Here is a 17,164-nt window from a genome sequence, read left to right on the forward strand (position 1 = left end):
AGAAAGTATTATTTGAAGCCAGAACAATAATATAATGGGAAAGGTGCTTGCCTTACATGTGACCAACCTGGGTTTCATGCCTGGCATCTCAGATGATTCCTAAGTATACTGCCAGGAGTAATTCCTAAGTTCAGAGCCAGGAGTAAGCCCTGAACACCACCAGATGTACCCCAACCCACGGAGAGAGAGAAAGAGAAAGAGAGTGAGAGAAAGAGAGAGAGTGAGAGAGAGAGAAAGAGTGAAAAAGAGACAGACAGAGAGAGTGAAAGAGAGAGAGAGAGAGAGAGAGAGAGAGAGAGAGAGAGAGAGAGAGAGAGAGAATTGTTGGTGTCTGTCAAAACCCAGCACACCCCAATAAGCAGATAGGACTTTTCTCAGCTTTCTTGGTCTTCTTCATTCACTTCTGATTTGTCAAGGTCTGAGGCAGCCTCCTATACTGGGCTCTGGAAAGACCCCATTTGGCTGGGAGTGGAGGCAGGAGTCTATCTTAGAGGTCATTCTGGAAAAACACAGAACTGTGGAGCCAGAAGTCTGAATAACTTCGGACAGGTTTAGGCAATGTGACATTCAGAATCCCAGAACTCAAGGCCTGGAAGATGGAGGCATACTGGCATCACAGTGTCTGTGCTTATTCTTGGCTCTATTTATAAGTAGAACAGTTTGGGTCAGTGAGTACTTTAATCTCTTTGAGCCTGTTATCTCTTCTGTGAAATGGGCGCAGGCAAAAACTGCCATCAAACAAGTTTTTTCATCTTAAATTAATCCACAAGTTCAATCTCTGTGGCACATATGAACAGTCAGCATTCAAGAACTGGGGCTGGAGAGATAGCACAGTGGTAAGGCATTTGCCTTGCATGTGACCGATCCAGGAGGGACCTGGTTTGATTCCCGGCATCCCATATGGTCCCTCAGCCTGCCAGGGGTGATTTCTGAGTGCAGAGCCAGAAGTGACTTCTGAGCACCACCAGGTGTGGCCCAAAAATCAATCAATCAATCAATCAATCAATAACTAAATAAAAAAAAAAAAAGAGCAGTATGGGGCCGGCGAGGTGGCGCTAGAGGTAAGGTGTCTGCCTTGTAAGCGCTATCCAAGGAAGGACTGCGGTTCGATACCCGGTGTCCCATATGGTCCCCTCAAGCCAGGGGGCAATTTCTGAGCACTTAGCCAGGAGTAACCCCTGAGCGTCAAACGGGTGTGGCCTGAAAAACAACAACAACAACAACAAAAAAGAGCAGTAGATATTAGTAGTTGTCACATGTAAACACGACAGCTACAGGTGAAAAAGTTGTGTTTACAATCCAGATTCCTAGAGATTCATAAAGGGAAGAAGTAGGAAACATATTTTTGTGCTCAGTCCACAATGCAACAACCACCCCATTCTCCCTATAGAGACTGCAACCTCTGTCTCATCTCTCTGTGCCGACCATTCCAAACTGAAGGACACAGTCCTGGGTCCAGGGCCTCTCCTGCCTTTGTTAAATATATCCCTAGGGCTGCATTTCTTTAGGACTCTGCTGGTTTGCTCTTTTCTCTCCCCTATTGAAGACCCCAAGACAGGCTCTACAACCTACAGGCAGCTCTAAGCAACAGGTCTGTGAGCTGTGGTCCTGGGCCAGCAGCTATTTGACCCTCCAAGTCCTCTGGGCGACCAAGGGAATGACAGGAGTAGCCAAAGGCAGACTTTGGAATCTACACCCCTCAAACTCATGTGTTCCCATATGATCCCACCTGGTATCTGGTTCCAGTACATGTTCTGACCTATGTGCTCCCAGACCACCAGGGGAACATTCCAGTACATGTTCTGGCCTTTCCCACAAGTCCCCCCAACCCCCCCTCCAGCTGCTGCTGCTGCCGGGCTAGTCCAGATTTAGCTTTCTGAAACTGTGGGTCGTGACTCCAAACAGAATCAGGGAGAGCGTTAAAAATAAATGTCTTTCCAAGTTTATTATCAGTCAAGTCTCCAATGGAATACCTATTTTATATGCCTGGGTTGTGTGAACATTTCTGGGGTGATGGGGCCAGGAGGTTGTACAGTAGTTAGGACATATGCTCACCTAGATTTGATTCCTGGCACCACCTGGTCAACTGTATGCCTAAACAGATTTGGTAAATGAATTTACCAAATTGAGTTTCTTTAAAGACAGCTATTGTCACTCTAAATTTACAAAAGTGAAAGCAGAGATGCAGAGTTTCAAAGCTCTCGTTCAGTTGGCAGCTATAGGAATTTGTTCTTAGGTACCCCAACCTGCAGATTTGTGGGGAACAAAATTTTAGAGCTTTGATTACCCTGAGATATTTTTTAACTTTATTTATTGATTGGTTGGTTGTTGGGCCACACCCAGCGGTGCTCAGGGGCTACTCCTGGCTCTGCACTCAGAAATCGCCCCTAGCAGACTAAGTGACCATATGGGATGCCCGGAATCGAACCAGGTCCCTCCTGGGTCAGCCATATGCAAGGCAAACACTCTACCACTGTGCTCTCTCTTTAGCCCCAGACTCTAAGGTTTCTCACAATGACTAAACTATTAATTATCATGGTTTCTTACACATAAATTAGTGAGAATTCAAAGATTTTCAGCTTCTAATTTACCTTTTACAAGCTTGATTCTATTGGTGGCTACTGCATCTACAGTACAGAGAGGATTGACATCATTGGAGTGAATTCTATTGGATAATCTCCCCTAACTATAGCTACTTCATCAGTCATCTTTTTCTCTTTTGCTACTATTGCATCTTGCAAAAACTAAAAATAAAATTGGAGGCAGACATAGTTTCTGGATAGGGGCACTGGTGTGTGGAGTAGTATAGAAGTTTTAGAAAAATGCAAGTATCCAGTTGTCATGGCGAAAGTCTGGAGTGCAAATAAAAAGAGTAGAGGAAAGTGACAGAGGACTCGGTTACTGAGCCCAGGGGAGAGAAGTCACCTATCTTAATGAAGAAGCATCAAGTTTCCACTTTGCGTATCACACTTGCAAGCTTACCATCATCATAACAATAAGTGCAGGCCACTCACTATTCCCAGCGTGTAATATGAACTCACTTCATCTCTTAGGAAGACACTATAATTACGTCCCCTTGGCAGAAGGGGAAACCACAGGTTAGAGAGGTCAAGAGACCTGAGAAGTCCATTTTTTTTTTAATCTGTCATTCTTCTTGGATGGCACAGCAGTCTGTGAATGGAGATTTTATTAGAAGGGCGATTCAGCCAGAACACATGGAAGAGGCAATGTTTGCTAGAGGAGAAACTGGCAAATATTATGAAGTGTTTGCCTATCCCCATCTTATACTGATTGAGAAAGAGTCTCTTTATAAAATGGGGAGGAAAAAACAAAGGAGTGCCTTTTCACTAGTGCTGCCTTCTCAGGTGCTTTGGAAGCTGTTCCCACATATCCCAGAAGCTCCTTGGGCATTCTTGAATGTGCCAGGTCTCCTGGTACATAGCCCATTACTGTCAGGTTTTGTGATCACCACTGACTTCAGGTAAATTTACTGCTAAAGAAAATCCCTGTAAACTGAGATGTGATTTAGCTGGTGTCCCCTCATTTCCCCCTCCACAGCCAGATGTGGCTCTGGTAGGCCCAGAGTAGCACAGAATATGGCCCCCACAGCAACACCAACAAAAGAAAACTCTCTCGAGAACTCTAGACAAGAATGACATCATTTCTTTGCCTTCTAATAAAGCTGACTTTGGAATAGATTGTATGTTTTGGCCTGTTTCCCTCTATCATGAATTCCACCTGAAGCTTGCTTCTTTTTTTTTTTTTTTTTTTTTTACCTCATTGGTTGGATTAACTAGAGTTTGGTAAACATTAGTTGATATTTGAGTCCTGTTGATTTGCTCATGTCTTCTCTCCAACTAGTTTGAAAGTGATCAAACTGAAAAAAATAAATATTGTTCCATGTCCTGTTTTGCTTATAGGAAATTCAACATAGATGAAAGTTCACTATAGAAGGAGAATCCAAGGGTAAATCTGGGATGAGAGCCAATTAGATGATGCAAGGGGGAAATCCCAGGAACAGAGAAGGCCAATGGGTCCCCCAGTATAGAGAGTCAACCAGAATTGAGTTTAGTTCACTCCATAACTGCGAGAGTTGTGGTTTAAATATTGTCTACATCTAGTCTTCATTGGACTAGAACATCTTATCACTGGCATAGAGCTAGAGTCTATGGCATGTTTATTCTTTTTTTTTTTTTTTTTGGTTTTTTGGACCACACCCATTTAATGCTCAGGGGTTACTCTGGCTAAGCGCTCAGAAATCGCCCCTGGCTTGGGGGACCATATGGGATGCTGGGGGATCGAACTGCGGTCCTTCCTTGGCTAGCGCTTGCAAGGCAGACTCCTTACCTCTAGCGCCACCTCACCAGCCCCTGTTTATTCTTTAAAGAAATTATACCACTACCATCAGCTTTCCCCCTAGTTCTTACTGTTGTCCTTTCTCTTTCTCCCCTTCCTATTTTTCTAGAGTAAAAAGACATTCTGCATAGCCACTGAATAAATTCTATATTTGATCATTCACAGCAAGCTTAGTATCCCAGGCTCCTCTTCCCTTCCCTGTTTTTGCCCTCCACCCACCTCCAGGCCTTCCATTGTACCTCCTAGAGACATAGCTGATCCAATGCAAGAGTTTTGTGTCAACCTAAAATAACAGATGAAAGTATGTGTGACACAAATGCATAGTTTGGTGTTCATCCCTGAAATAAAGAGAGAACTTCTGATTCTGTCATGCTTTGGATTGCAAAATCCTCCCACCTGTGCAGCGAATGAATTATGATTTGATTTAAAAAAAATACCACCTTGCATAAAAAGAAGTCTTTCAACAATTTCTCAGCATAGCTTGTTCTTTAGAAATGACAATGGGAGAAATATTTGAGGGCATAAGAAACCCTGGTATCTCACCCATATATTTTCAAATTTACTGCTATATCTTATCATCCTTTTAAGATCCTGCCTCCTGTTTCTACTTTGTCTCCTGATGCTCCAACTGACCAGCCAAATTCCTCAAAGGGGATTGTCTATACTCTATAGCATTTGGCTCTTGTATTTTTCTTGACACAATCCTTGATTTTGGGAATATGTCACATATCAATTTCTTGTCTTGCTTTCACATTAAAGCACAGAAATCTTGGTAGCTGGTTTCTTCTTTAAGAAGAAAATTTGTATCTCAGAACAAATGTGCTCTTGGCCTGCAAAAGGTACTTTCCATTACCCTATGATCTCCTAATATACTTTACTACTTGGTCAAGAGTTGTGAGTGCTTGTGAAAGGTCCCATCCAAGATAAGTAGTCTACCTAGAACAAGTAAAAATACTTTTTAAAAAAGCTTGAGGATTGAAGTGGCATTGACAATGTTTTGCAACTTCATCTCCAAGAAGAGAATTGCAGAGGAGTTTTGTGGTATATTCAACTAATTGTTACCCTGGAAAAAACAAGAATACAGAATTGATTTTTTTTTCCATCCTAGCGCATGTCTATGGCACGAGGGTTTTGTATCATATCAAGTTTTCAACTGTTCCTCCATGAGAGAAGAGAAGAACTCTTTTTTTTTTTTTTTGTCTCTGTGCATGCTACAAAGCACACACCATCGCATACTTAAAACAATATAGAACTGATGCTATCTTTTTGGGCTTTGTTTTGGGACATGTTTTGCTGAGTACACCCAACAGCTTGTTCTCAGAGCTCTTTGGAGAAGTCTGCACTATATTTTCCAGTTGTAAATGAATCTGATAATATACTTAGCAAAGTCTTCCCTTGGAAAGCAGCGAGGGAGTTGTGGCCATTGGTCCTGTCAAACTACTTGAGTCTGGCCATGTTTCCATGAATGAATCGATTAAGATACACATGACTGGATGGCCTAAGCCATCAGAATTTATTTCTATCCATTTTAAAACAGGACGTCCGAGATCAAGGTACTGACCAAATGGATTTTTTGGGGGGGCCACACCTGGTGACACTCAGGGGCCACCTGGCTATGCTCTCAGAAATCACTCCTGTCTTGGGGGATTATATGGGATACCAGGGATCAAACCGATGTTCGTTTTGGGTCAGCCACATGCAAGGCAAACGCCCTACCACTGCACCACTGCTTCAGCCACACCATTTGGATTCTTAATGAGGGCTTTCTTCCTGGTTAGCAATGGTCATATTCTGACGGCATTTTCACATGGCAGAAAGAGGAGAGGGTGGCAGAGTGGAAGAAGAGAATTCCAAGCTGTTTCTCTTTTGTTTCTCCTTAATGGTATATTAATCCATGAGAAGTGTCTCACCTCAGGGTTTCATATGAGCCTAATCATGTCCCAAGATCCAGTTCTATTGGAGGTCAGAGTTTCAAAATGTGAGTGGAGATGGTGGTCATAATTTAGACCATAACCTAAATCCCTTTGTCAAGGTCCTTTTTTCATCCATTAAGCAAGCTTTTGCTGAAAGCAGACTTCACAAAGCTTTTATGCTTCAGGCACAGCAGCATAAGCTTTGTCTGTCTTCAGGCCTGAATAAAAGCATTTCAGAAATAGTTGAGAAGAATTGGTTCCAGGAGACATGAAGGCAGATATCTACCTGAGCCAGAGGGAGTAACCTAGGATCTGAGAGCTGGCAGTAGGTGTGAGGAGATGGAGAGGGAGGAGAGGAGAACTTTCTAAGCAAAGGAGATAGCAAAAGTTCATGCCCTGGAGTAAAAGAAGGAACTAAAATTGTGGTTAGAGCTTCAAAGGAGAATTAATTGTGTCCCCCAAGAGGTGAAACTGCATGTACTATCTGTGAACTCTCCCACATGTGCTTTTATGTTGGGGTTTATTCAAGTGAAACACATCTTGATCTTGATTTAGGACCAGAGTTGGTTGACCTCCTCTGGTGCTGAACCTGGGTAGCAGGATGTCAGAGCTGGACAGACCAGAGGACCCAGATCTCGAACAGGAGTTTTTCATCTTATCATAGTCTGCTGCCCAGTTTTGGAGCCCGTGAGAAACATGTTTGTGATTCTAGGCACCTTCTTTATTAAGTGAAAAAAATTTAATCAGGCCCTCAAGATAGAACTGATTATTAGTAAGTCTAAAAAAAGTAGAAATAAAGACAGCCATACAGAATTGACCTTCAGGAACCAGTTCTGCTTCCTGCTGAATGATGTCTTTCTGTCCATCCACCTTGTGTGAAATGCTTGCTACTGCTTTCATATAACTTAATACTTTCATACAACTTACTGTGGTCTCAACAGACATCTGCTTACAATTTTCACATTTGTCTCCTGCGAACTCTCTCAAGTAGCACTAGCTACTGAAACCACTTACCAATGCAATGCAAGCCATAGTTCTGATGGGAAAAAGAGACCCTTGTCCATATTTCAAACAGGCTAACTTTAAGCACAGAGAGCAGAACCTGCTATGGGACAGCTGAATCTGGGATACATAATCATGTAGTGCATTCGGAATGTCCTCAAGATGGTCATAGTCTCCTCACTTTGTAGCCTTGGTAACGTGGAAACATAACCCATGTCCTGGAGCTCCTGTCTTTGAGGTGGTTCAGAACCTGCTTTGCAAAATAACATGCATTGGAATTTCTGTGTCTCTGTTTTTCTGCCAATTACCTACAAATGGAACAATCCCCATTAGATAATCTATAAAACATAGAGCTCTTGCCTTTGTTCCTCGCCCTGTTCTGGGGCATGAAATCAACTGGGTCTGCTACTATAATACAACAGTGTTTTCCCACTTCTTAAGCCATATTTCTTGGTTTTCTACTGGCTTTTTAAAATAATTTTTACTTTGACCAAAGTGGATTACAAATCTTTCACAGTAATATTTTAGGTACATAGTGACATTGAATCAGGGGCATTCTCACCACCAATGTTGTCCACCCTTCACCCCTGTTCCCAGCATGCATCCTTCATCGCCCCTCCTTTGTCCTCTGGGCTGCTAGTATAAGTGGTCCCTTCTGTGTCTAGCCTGTTGTAGATTGGGTATCTTTTCTGTTGTTGACTTTGGATTTGGTGTTCAAGTCTGATCATTTTTATTTCTACTTAATGTTCATAGGACTGTTTGGTCTTGGTACCCTCCTTTATTTCCCCCTCAATTTGTGAGGCAGAACAAGATGGTTCAAGTTATGTGGTTCTGTTCTACTGGCTTTTGATGAGAATTTCCACAACAATTGAACTGGGCAATCCCTGTTTCATTGCATGGATTTATGGATCATTATCTGGGCTTATTTCTTCTTCCTTTTTTCTTCTTCTATTTTATTTTTGTCACACTTTTGCTCTCACCATCCTATGTTATCACATTCTTGAGATAGCTGGCAGAGTTGGTACTCAGAAAAGAAATGGTGGCTCAAAGAACTATGATAAGATATCTGACGCCTACACATAGGCTTCTTATTCCTTGGGGCTGTGGAAATTAAAGGAAGAGAAAATGGGGTTCTTGGGGGTGCTTGAGTCTAAAAAGGAAATGGTGACCTAAATGTCTGGTCAGTGAGTCATTTCTCCCAAATGAGGGGTGCACAGATCAATGGGACTTCATGGCACTGTACTTACTGTCTTTGTTTCTGATTAGACTACAACTGCTGTGAATTTTTTTCCTGACAATTTCTTTTTTTAATTAATATTTTTATTTAAACACCTTGAGTACAAACATAATTGTGGTTGGGATTCAGTCATGTAAAAAAACATCCTCCTTCACCACTGCAACATTCCCATCACCAATGTCCCAAATCTCCCTCCTCCCTACCCCACCCCACCTATACTCTAGACAGGCTTTCTACCTCCCTCATTCATTCACATTGTTAGGATAGTTTTCAATGTAGTTATTTCTCTAACTAAACTCATCACTCTTCGTGGTGAGCTTCATGTAGTGAGTTGGAACTTCCAGCCCTCCTCTCTTTGTCTCTGAAAATTATTGCAATAATGTCTTTTATTTTTTCTTAAAACCCATAGATGAGTGAGCCTATTCTGTGTCTATCTCTCTCCCTCTGATTTATTTCACTCACATGACAGATTCCACGTACATCCATGTATAGGAAAATTTCAAGACTTCATCTCTCCTGATGTCTGCATAATATTCCATTGTGTCTATGTACCACAGTTTCTTTAGCCATTCTCTGTTGAAGGGCATCTTGGTTGTTTCCAGAGTCTAGCTATGGTAAATAGTGCTGCAATGAATATAGGTGTGAGAAAGGGATTTTTGTATTGTCCTGACAATTTCTTGAGTGCAGTAAGAGCTACAAAAGTCCAGCAAACAGAGTCTCTTTCGGACTTATTGGACTGAAGAGTTGGAAAGGACCAAAGGGCACTGTAGTCTCTGTCATTGCTACTGTCCAAGAGGGCAATAGTAGGTCCCACCAGCCATTTTCAGCCTGACCTAGTCCTTACCCCTTGATCCTAACACCATACAGCATGCTAGGAGGATTCCCTCTCCACGGTGATAATATTCTGCTACGTCAAAGTTTTCCTGAGCAAGGAGAAACCCTGTGGTTAAGGGGTAGGGAATGTGGAGGCTTAAGAGTAGGTTATTTTGCGGTGCCCTGAGACTTTAAATTGCAACCACTCTTTTAATTTTCCATTATGCCTCCAACACATCTGTACCAGGACTGGACAAATGCGTCTGAGAGGATGATCCCAGACGACTATAAATTAGTTTGTGTACAGAGATGCCAAAAATGTGGCCACAAGCTAGGGAGTCCCTGGGACTAGTTACCTCCCCCACAGTCTGCACTATGGCTGCGGGTCTTGGCCTTCCGCCTCTGTCAATAGGTTTTGCTTTGTCTTTGGAAACTGTCTTTCCCTCAAGTCACCACAGAGTGGACAGGAGAATTGCCTAATAGGCAGTTGTGACCCCAGAGGGTTGCTTCCCAAGGGCACCTCCATCTTGTGCCAGAAACTGCCATGACCTCGCAATTGGCATCTTCCCAACCTAGAACAAGGTCCAGAAAGACTTTTCCCCACTCTGTTTCTAGAGTAAATAGATTCTCTGCTTTGCAATATTTTTTTAAAAACTTCTCTAAACCTTGGAGAAGAACACAAGCTTATTGCAGAACATTTAGACACTACGGTGGAAAGTAAAGGATCAAAGTCACCCATTCCACAAAGACCAATTGTGTGAATATTTTGGCCTGACTTGCTCCATGTTTTTTATGCCCTGTTGCTCTTTTTAGAAATGATTTCAAGCTCATGAAGCCCGGTTCCTTCAGTTCTCTCCTTTCATTATCCAATCAGTCCTTTCCCCTAAGTCCTGGAAAGTTTTACTTATCCCCACACTCAGGAATTCAGCTGCTAGAACTCTGCCCCTCTTACTCCTTCCTGAAGCCATGCTGCTTATGAAGAAGTCACAAAAGTGGGTACCCTGGGAGAAGACTTGATTCCTCACATAAAACCCTGCACAAGAGGGAGACATGTATAGATAAGACTTGGGTGCTAGTGGGTTGGTTGTCCCTTGCCCTAAACTTGCCTCACTGTCTTCCTATTGCCAGCCCTGGGTCCTGCATTTCTCTGAGTCTTCAAAACCTCTGATGTCATCTTAAAACTAGGGTTTCCTGATCCATATCCAGAATTCATCTGTTCCAAGGTGCAACCCCAAAAGTGTCCTAGAAAAATTCTACCAACTCCCCTGTCTTGTCCCCACCGCCATAGGGAGGGAGACTATGTGTCAGTCAGGAAGTAGGAATAGGGAGCATTTCTGGACAGGTCTTTGGGGAGACGTTTGAGCAGCACAAGTTTAACTAGTCAGGTGGTTGGCAGGACCAGGAAGCTATTTTTACATCTCTGAAGCTCTGAAATTGCTAGGGAATGGGAAATCTCTGTAGGGCAATTGAAATAGTAAAACTGGAGAGATTTGAGCTGGGCAGAGTCTCAGGCTACTGGAGGGAGGAGACTGAGACAGTCCCATAGTGCCAGCTCTGCAAGGAGCCACACATCTACCCGCAGTGTGGCAGACAGAGGAAGCAGCGATGACTATACCAGCTGCCGGCCTGCCCGGCCTCTCCAAGAGCCACACCAGCACACAAACCAAGCTTTTTCAGAAAATTATTTTTTCCTTTCTCTTCTTTCCATGGAAACTCAAAATAGCAACCAATAAAAAAAAATAAAAATAAAAAAAGCCCAGGTTGCCTCCTGTGCCAGCTACATCCTCTGCAGTGGCACAGGAGGGCGACAGCAAAAAATGGTTCCAGACACCTCTAACATACTTCCTGGGCACCAACAGGCCAGACATTTAACCCCATCTAGAAATGTGGGTCTTGGGGAGGTGGGGGTTCACATTGGCCTTGGTAGCCATACAATGACACATAGTCTCTCCCCCTATGGTGGTGGGGACAAGACAGGGGAGTTGGTAGAATTTTTCTAGGACATTTTTTGGGCTATACCTTGGAACAGATGAATTCTGGATTTGGATCAGGAAACCCTAGTATTAAGATGACATCAGAGGTTTTGAAAACTCAGGCCTATGATTTCACTTTCTCTAAGAAAGGGGAAGTGTAGACTCGGAATTCTTAAAGGGTCCCCCTTCCTGTCTTCATACCCCTTGGCCCCTGTTTCCTGCTCCTGTGAACGCATCATTTCCTTGCAGTTGTCGGGCTCAGCTGTTGTTGCCTTCGGACTATGGTTTCGGTTTGGAGGTGCTATGAAGGACTTCTCAGCAGAGGACACGTCACCAGACTATGTCTATATGGGTGAGTGCCTTAAGACACCCCCCCCCCAAGCTGCAGACAGGGCTGTCCAGAGACTCAGCAGAGTCTTCGTGGCCTTCAGTGGGGAGAGTTAACATCATACCCCCATAACATATTCCTAGGGTGTTTCACCCCTCTGCCCCCACAAGACCCCGGAAACACTATGAGGAAACCAACCTGCTGTCCTGTTTTCAGCTACCTCTGGGAAAGGTGCCCTGAGTGTGACAATTTATTTCCAAAGAATGAGATAGTCCCTGGGCCCCCTCTGAGTGCTGTGACTACATCACAGAGTTAGTCATTTGTCTACGAGCTTCTATTTTAAATTATCTGGGAGATAGAACTTGAGAGATAGTACAAAGGTTAAGGTACTTAGCTAGCCTGAGACTTTGATCTCAACTTTAATTTTCATATGGTACCCTGAGCACCTCCAAAATTGGCTGCTGAGCACAGCAAAGAGTGGACACCCCACACACACACCCAAAAGATCACAGCAAAAATGGACGGATGGACAGACAGACAGACAGACAGACAGACAGACAGACAGACAGACAGATAGATAGATAGATAGATAGATAGATAGATAGATAGATAGATAGATAGATAGATAGATAGATGATAGATGGATGGATAGATAGATGGATAGACAGATAGATGATTGATAGATAGATAGATAGATAGATAGATAGATAGATAGATAGATAGATAGATAGATAGATAGATAGATAGATGGATAGATGATATGATAGATGGGTGGATAGATAGATAGATAGATAGATAGATAGATAGATAGATAGATAGATAGATAGATAGATAGATAGATAGATAGTCAGATAGTCTAGAAGAGGAATACAGTTCAAACTGAGCCATCCCAAGTGTGGATATGCTCATATTAGTCACACTGAAACAAAGAGAGGGAGAGAGGAAAGCAAGAGGGGAATGTTTTGGGGGGCAGTGACCTGCCTTCCACTGACTGGAGAATGGGAAGGCATGAGGAAGGCTGTAAGTGCTGAATCTTGATGTGCCCCCATTATTAGGACCTGCGGGGACCAGTCCCCTCTGCACTTTCCTTTCCAGATAATTTGCACCTACTACTAAACACACTTCTGTTGCTGGGTTACTTCTGGGCTGGAGAGAAGCAGGACCATGGGGTCATTTGCTCCAAACACTAGCGTAGAACATACTTATCAGAGGGATCCAGAGTCCAGGTCATGCTTGGAGCCAGGATCTCCTCCTGAAGGCTGCTTGTAGCTTCTTACCACCTCTCCCCTCTGGGAAAGAGAGCCAACATATCAGGGTGGGAACATTTAGAGGAAAGTAAAACAGAATCTACTAAAATATGTACAGCAGATATGGGGGATTTGGTGCAAGGATTAGGTTCCAGTTCTTGCATATGCTCAACTTCTGTTCAACTCACAGCAACCCAGAACCAACAGATGTGACCCTGGTGATCGGTTTCTCCAGCACCCTACCATAATGACCCTGGTGGTCTTGCATGGCAAGACCCAAACAACCAGGCCTCAAGCACTGAACTGCTAGTCTGAGTGGCCACTGTGAGTGACCCCAGGAGCAGTGCTTAGGAGGCTCCTCAAAATTAAATAAAACAGAATATGGACAACAGTGCCCAGAAAAATACTAGGGTAGAGCATTTGCCTTCCACATGGCCAACCTGGGTTCAATCCCCAGCATCCCATATGGTCCCCCAGGTACCATAAGAAAAAATTCCTGAGTACCAATTTAGGAGTAATCTCTGAGTACATCCTGGTGTGAACCCAAAATAAGACAAACCAAAAAAAAGGCATATGGACAGCAGTAAAAATATTCTACCTTTGTTCAAATCTTAGGCACAGTCTTTAGTAAAGCATCTATTATGTTTAAGTTCTGCCAAGAGATGCTGCCCGCATAACACCGACCATTCATGAAAGATACATCCTCATATCAGAAATGGGTGTGTGATTTTTATATATTTATCAATAAATGTAAATGTTTATTTAGTAATGATGGCATATACTTATATATAAATGCAATTAAAATATAATGTATTATATTGATGCAAGAGAGATTAAATGAGGTCAAAGAAATCTGGAAAAGGAAATCCCCAAAATTCCTCAATAATGTCCTCTGGAAGTTAGGTTCTTTGCCTCTTTCTACTCACAGAAAGTGGCAAGGTTCACCTCTAGGCTAAGAAGAAGCTACAGAAAAAAAAAAAAAAAAAAAGAAGAAGAAGAAGCTACAGGGGCCGGAGCAGTAGCGCAAGTGGTAAGGCATCTGCCTTGCACACGCTAGCCTAGGACAGACCACGATTCGATCCCCCAGCGTCCCATATGGTCCCCCAAGCCAGGAGTGATTTTTGAGCACATAGCCAGGAGTGACCTCTGATCATCACCGGGTGTAGCCAAACCCCCCCCAAAACCAAGACAGAGAAATAATAATATAAATAATAACAATAATAGAGAAAATCTTGAGAGGTCTTTACATCTCAGAGGGGTGCATGCAAGGAAGAGGTAACTAGGGCAAAGTCTCTGTGGATTGTCTTTCTCAGGGAGAGATTGCAGACAAAAAAGTTAATACAAGATCCCTGTCAGCAAAGCATTCTTTGCTGATGGTGCATTCAGGTAATTCAAATTAAGTGTCCTTAAATCATTTCTTTCTACCACTCTCCATGGCCTATCAACTCTCTAGCTAAGCTTATTTATTTCTTGGATGCCTTCAGATACAGCATGACTGAAGTAATTGTACAGGCCACTTGCCTTACACACAGTTGACCTGGGTACAGTCCCAAGCAGCCCATATGGTTCCCGAAACCTGCCATGAATACAGACAGGAGTAAGTCCTGAGTATTGCTGGGCGTGGTCCAAAAACAAAACAAAAGAAAAAAAGAAAAAGAAAGGGGTTCCAATGACTCCATTGCCTCCGCCTACACACATCCAAAGAAGAAAAGAAGATTCACGTAATGTGGTCGTTTTTAGACAGCAATGAAACCTGTCAGGCATCCCCCAATTCTTCCGCTTGCAGTTTACAGGCCAGAGTTGCATTGTATGTGCATGCCTCAGCCCTTCCTGAATAAGAAGAGAATTACTGTCACTGGGTCATTAACTAATAGAGACTAGGACCGGGACCTAAGGGGAGTCCTAGCTATACCACCACCCCCAAACCTCCTGGCACTTACACAACATGGGAGTTTTGACACAAGAAATCTGCAGAGGATTGCATCGTAAAATGTTCTTTTCCTTTCACAGCATTTCCATGTGATACAGACCTTTCCACCCCAAATGGAGCGCACACATTAAGCATATTTCTCTGGCTCTGAAAATATTCTCCCCTCCAGACCAGCCTCTGGCTCTGTTCCACCTCCAAAAATAAATGCACCCACTCCAGAGGTCACCAGAACAGACTGGCAGATAGGAGAGATTTTTCTCCCTCTATTTTGCTGATATCCTAGGAGCTGTTTCATAACATCTTTCTCTACAACCCTAATTCACTTTTACTACAGTTTTAACTCAGTGCTGACTGAATTTTAGTAGCTAAAGGTTCATCTTATTTGAATGGGATTCGTGACTCTTCAGACATACAGGAAATGGTCAAGAATAAATAGCAGGGCCCGGAGAGATAGCACAGCAGCGTTTGCCTTGCAAGCAGCCAATCCAGGACCTAAGGTGGTTGGTTCGAATCCCGGTGTCCCATAGGGTCCCCCGTGCCTGCCAGGAGCTATTTCTGAGCAGACAGCCAGGAGTCACCCCTGAGCATCGCCGGGTGTGGCCCAAAAAACAAACAAAAAAAAAAGAATAAATAGCAGGCGACAATTATGAACATATACTAACAGCTAGTGAATGGGACAGACATAAGCACGGAAAGAAGAAAAGAACACAGGGCTGAAAGGACAAGCTTCAAAGTGGAAGTGTGTGAATAGAAGGACAAATTGATTGTAGAAAGACTGAGTTAATAAATTTTATTCAGGACTCTGAATTATATTCAGATAATATATTTAGGCACATGTACCCTTCTTTCCCTGCTCTACCAATCGTCCCTACCAATATATACTATTCTCTTCTTTTTGGGGAGGCCACACCCATTTGATGCTCAGGGGTTACTCCTGGCTAAGCGCTCAGAAATTGTTCCTGGCTTGGGGGGGGGGGGGGACCATATGGGACGCCGGGGGATCGAATCTGGTCCTTCCTTGACTAGCGCTTGCAAGGCAGACACCTTACCTTTAGCGCCACCTCACTGGCCCCACTATTCTCTTCTTTTTTTTTTTTTTTTTTTTTTTTTTTTTGGTTTTTGGTTTTTGGGCCACACCCAGCGGTGCTCAGGGGTTACTCCTGGCTGTCTGCTCAGAAATAGCTCCTGGCAGGCACGGGGGACCCTATGGGACACCGGGATTCGAACCAACCACCTTTGGTCCTGGATTGGCTGCTTGCAAGGCAAACGCCGCTGTGCTATCTCTCCAGGCCCCACTATTCTCTTCTTGATGACAGTTATGATTTTAATTATAATTCAGAATAATCTTTTCATTTGTTTGTTTGTTTGTTTTGGGGGCCACACCCGGTGACGTTCTGGGGTTACTGCTGGCTCTGTGCTCAGAAATCTCTCCTGGCTTGGGGACCATATGAGATGCCGGGGGATCCAACCACTGTCCATCCAGCCACATGTAAGGCAAATGGCCTACCACTGCACCATCACTCCAACCCCAATTCAGGATAATCTTTTAGGGGTATCCTAATTAACCTTCTTCCTTCGACAGAGCTCCTCCAAATAATTTCCAGCTTATGCTCAAGGTGTGTTTTCTCTTCCTATTCTGAATTCAGTAATTACTTGATATCCTTAAATATATTGATTCCCAGGAAAACAGGAGCAATTAATCTTTCACTCCTAAAACCCAGGTATGTGGGGCTTCTGAGTATAGCATATAGTCTATTATGTGGGTATTTGCCCTTTGCCTGTCCTTCCTGTGTTCTCAGCTTTGTGCTTGAACCTTGTTTCATTAAGTATGAATGATTTTGGGGACTTCCTATCAAAAGCTGCATTGTGTCCTTGGGTAGACGGAGTTCTACCAAGTTCTATCAAGTTTAGCAATAAATAAATACCTAAAACCTGCCCCTGGCCCTCAACAAGTTTCACATTTTTCAATCTCTATATTGTAATTTCTGAGCATAAACTGGGAACTTGTAGCAATAGTAGTAAAAAAAAAATTTTTAAGACCACAGAGACCAGGGTTATGTGAAAACATGAGAAAGGATGTCTCCCTTTCTTGATCGTAACCAGATGTCTAATTTAAAAATCTCTTCATGGCCGTATTAATTAGAGATTCATAAAAATTTGCTTTCATGCCAACATATTGTGTATTCAAGCAGAGTAGGGCACTTCAATTCTGCTCCCTTTTATAGGTGTTTCCATATGTGGACAAATATCTAATCCATTTTGGATGCACAATCAACCTCAACAGTTTAGGGCTTCATACAAAAGAAGTTTGATTCACTGTACTTGCCCTCTTATAACTTGAGACATATTTGGAGTCTCATAAACC

The 17,164-nt window shown here is 43.1% G+C and overlaps 1 protein-coding gene across 1 annotated transcript in view; it reads left to right on the top strand.

The window, feature by feature from the left end:
* TSPAN2 (tetraspanin 2) overlaps positions 1–17,164 on the top strand; it is a 44,042-nt gene that overhangs the window by 4,720 nt on the left and 22,158 nt on the right. Inside the window, exon 2 of the mRNA XM_049765806.1 lies at positions 11,544–11,646. Within this exon, the coding sequence (XP_049621763.1) occupies positions 11,544–11,646 (103 nt within the window). The remainder of the gene's footprint in view (positions 1–11,543; positions 11,647–17,164) is intronic.

Source organism: Suncus etruscus, chromosome 19, assembly GCF_024139225.1.
Source record: "Suncus etruscus isolate mSunEtr1 chromosome 19, mSunEtr1.pri.cur, whole genome shotgun sequence".
Classification (NCBI taxonomy): Eukaryota; Metazoa; Chordata; class Mammalia; order Eulipotyphla; family Soricidae; genus Suncus; species Suncus etruscus.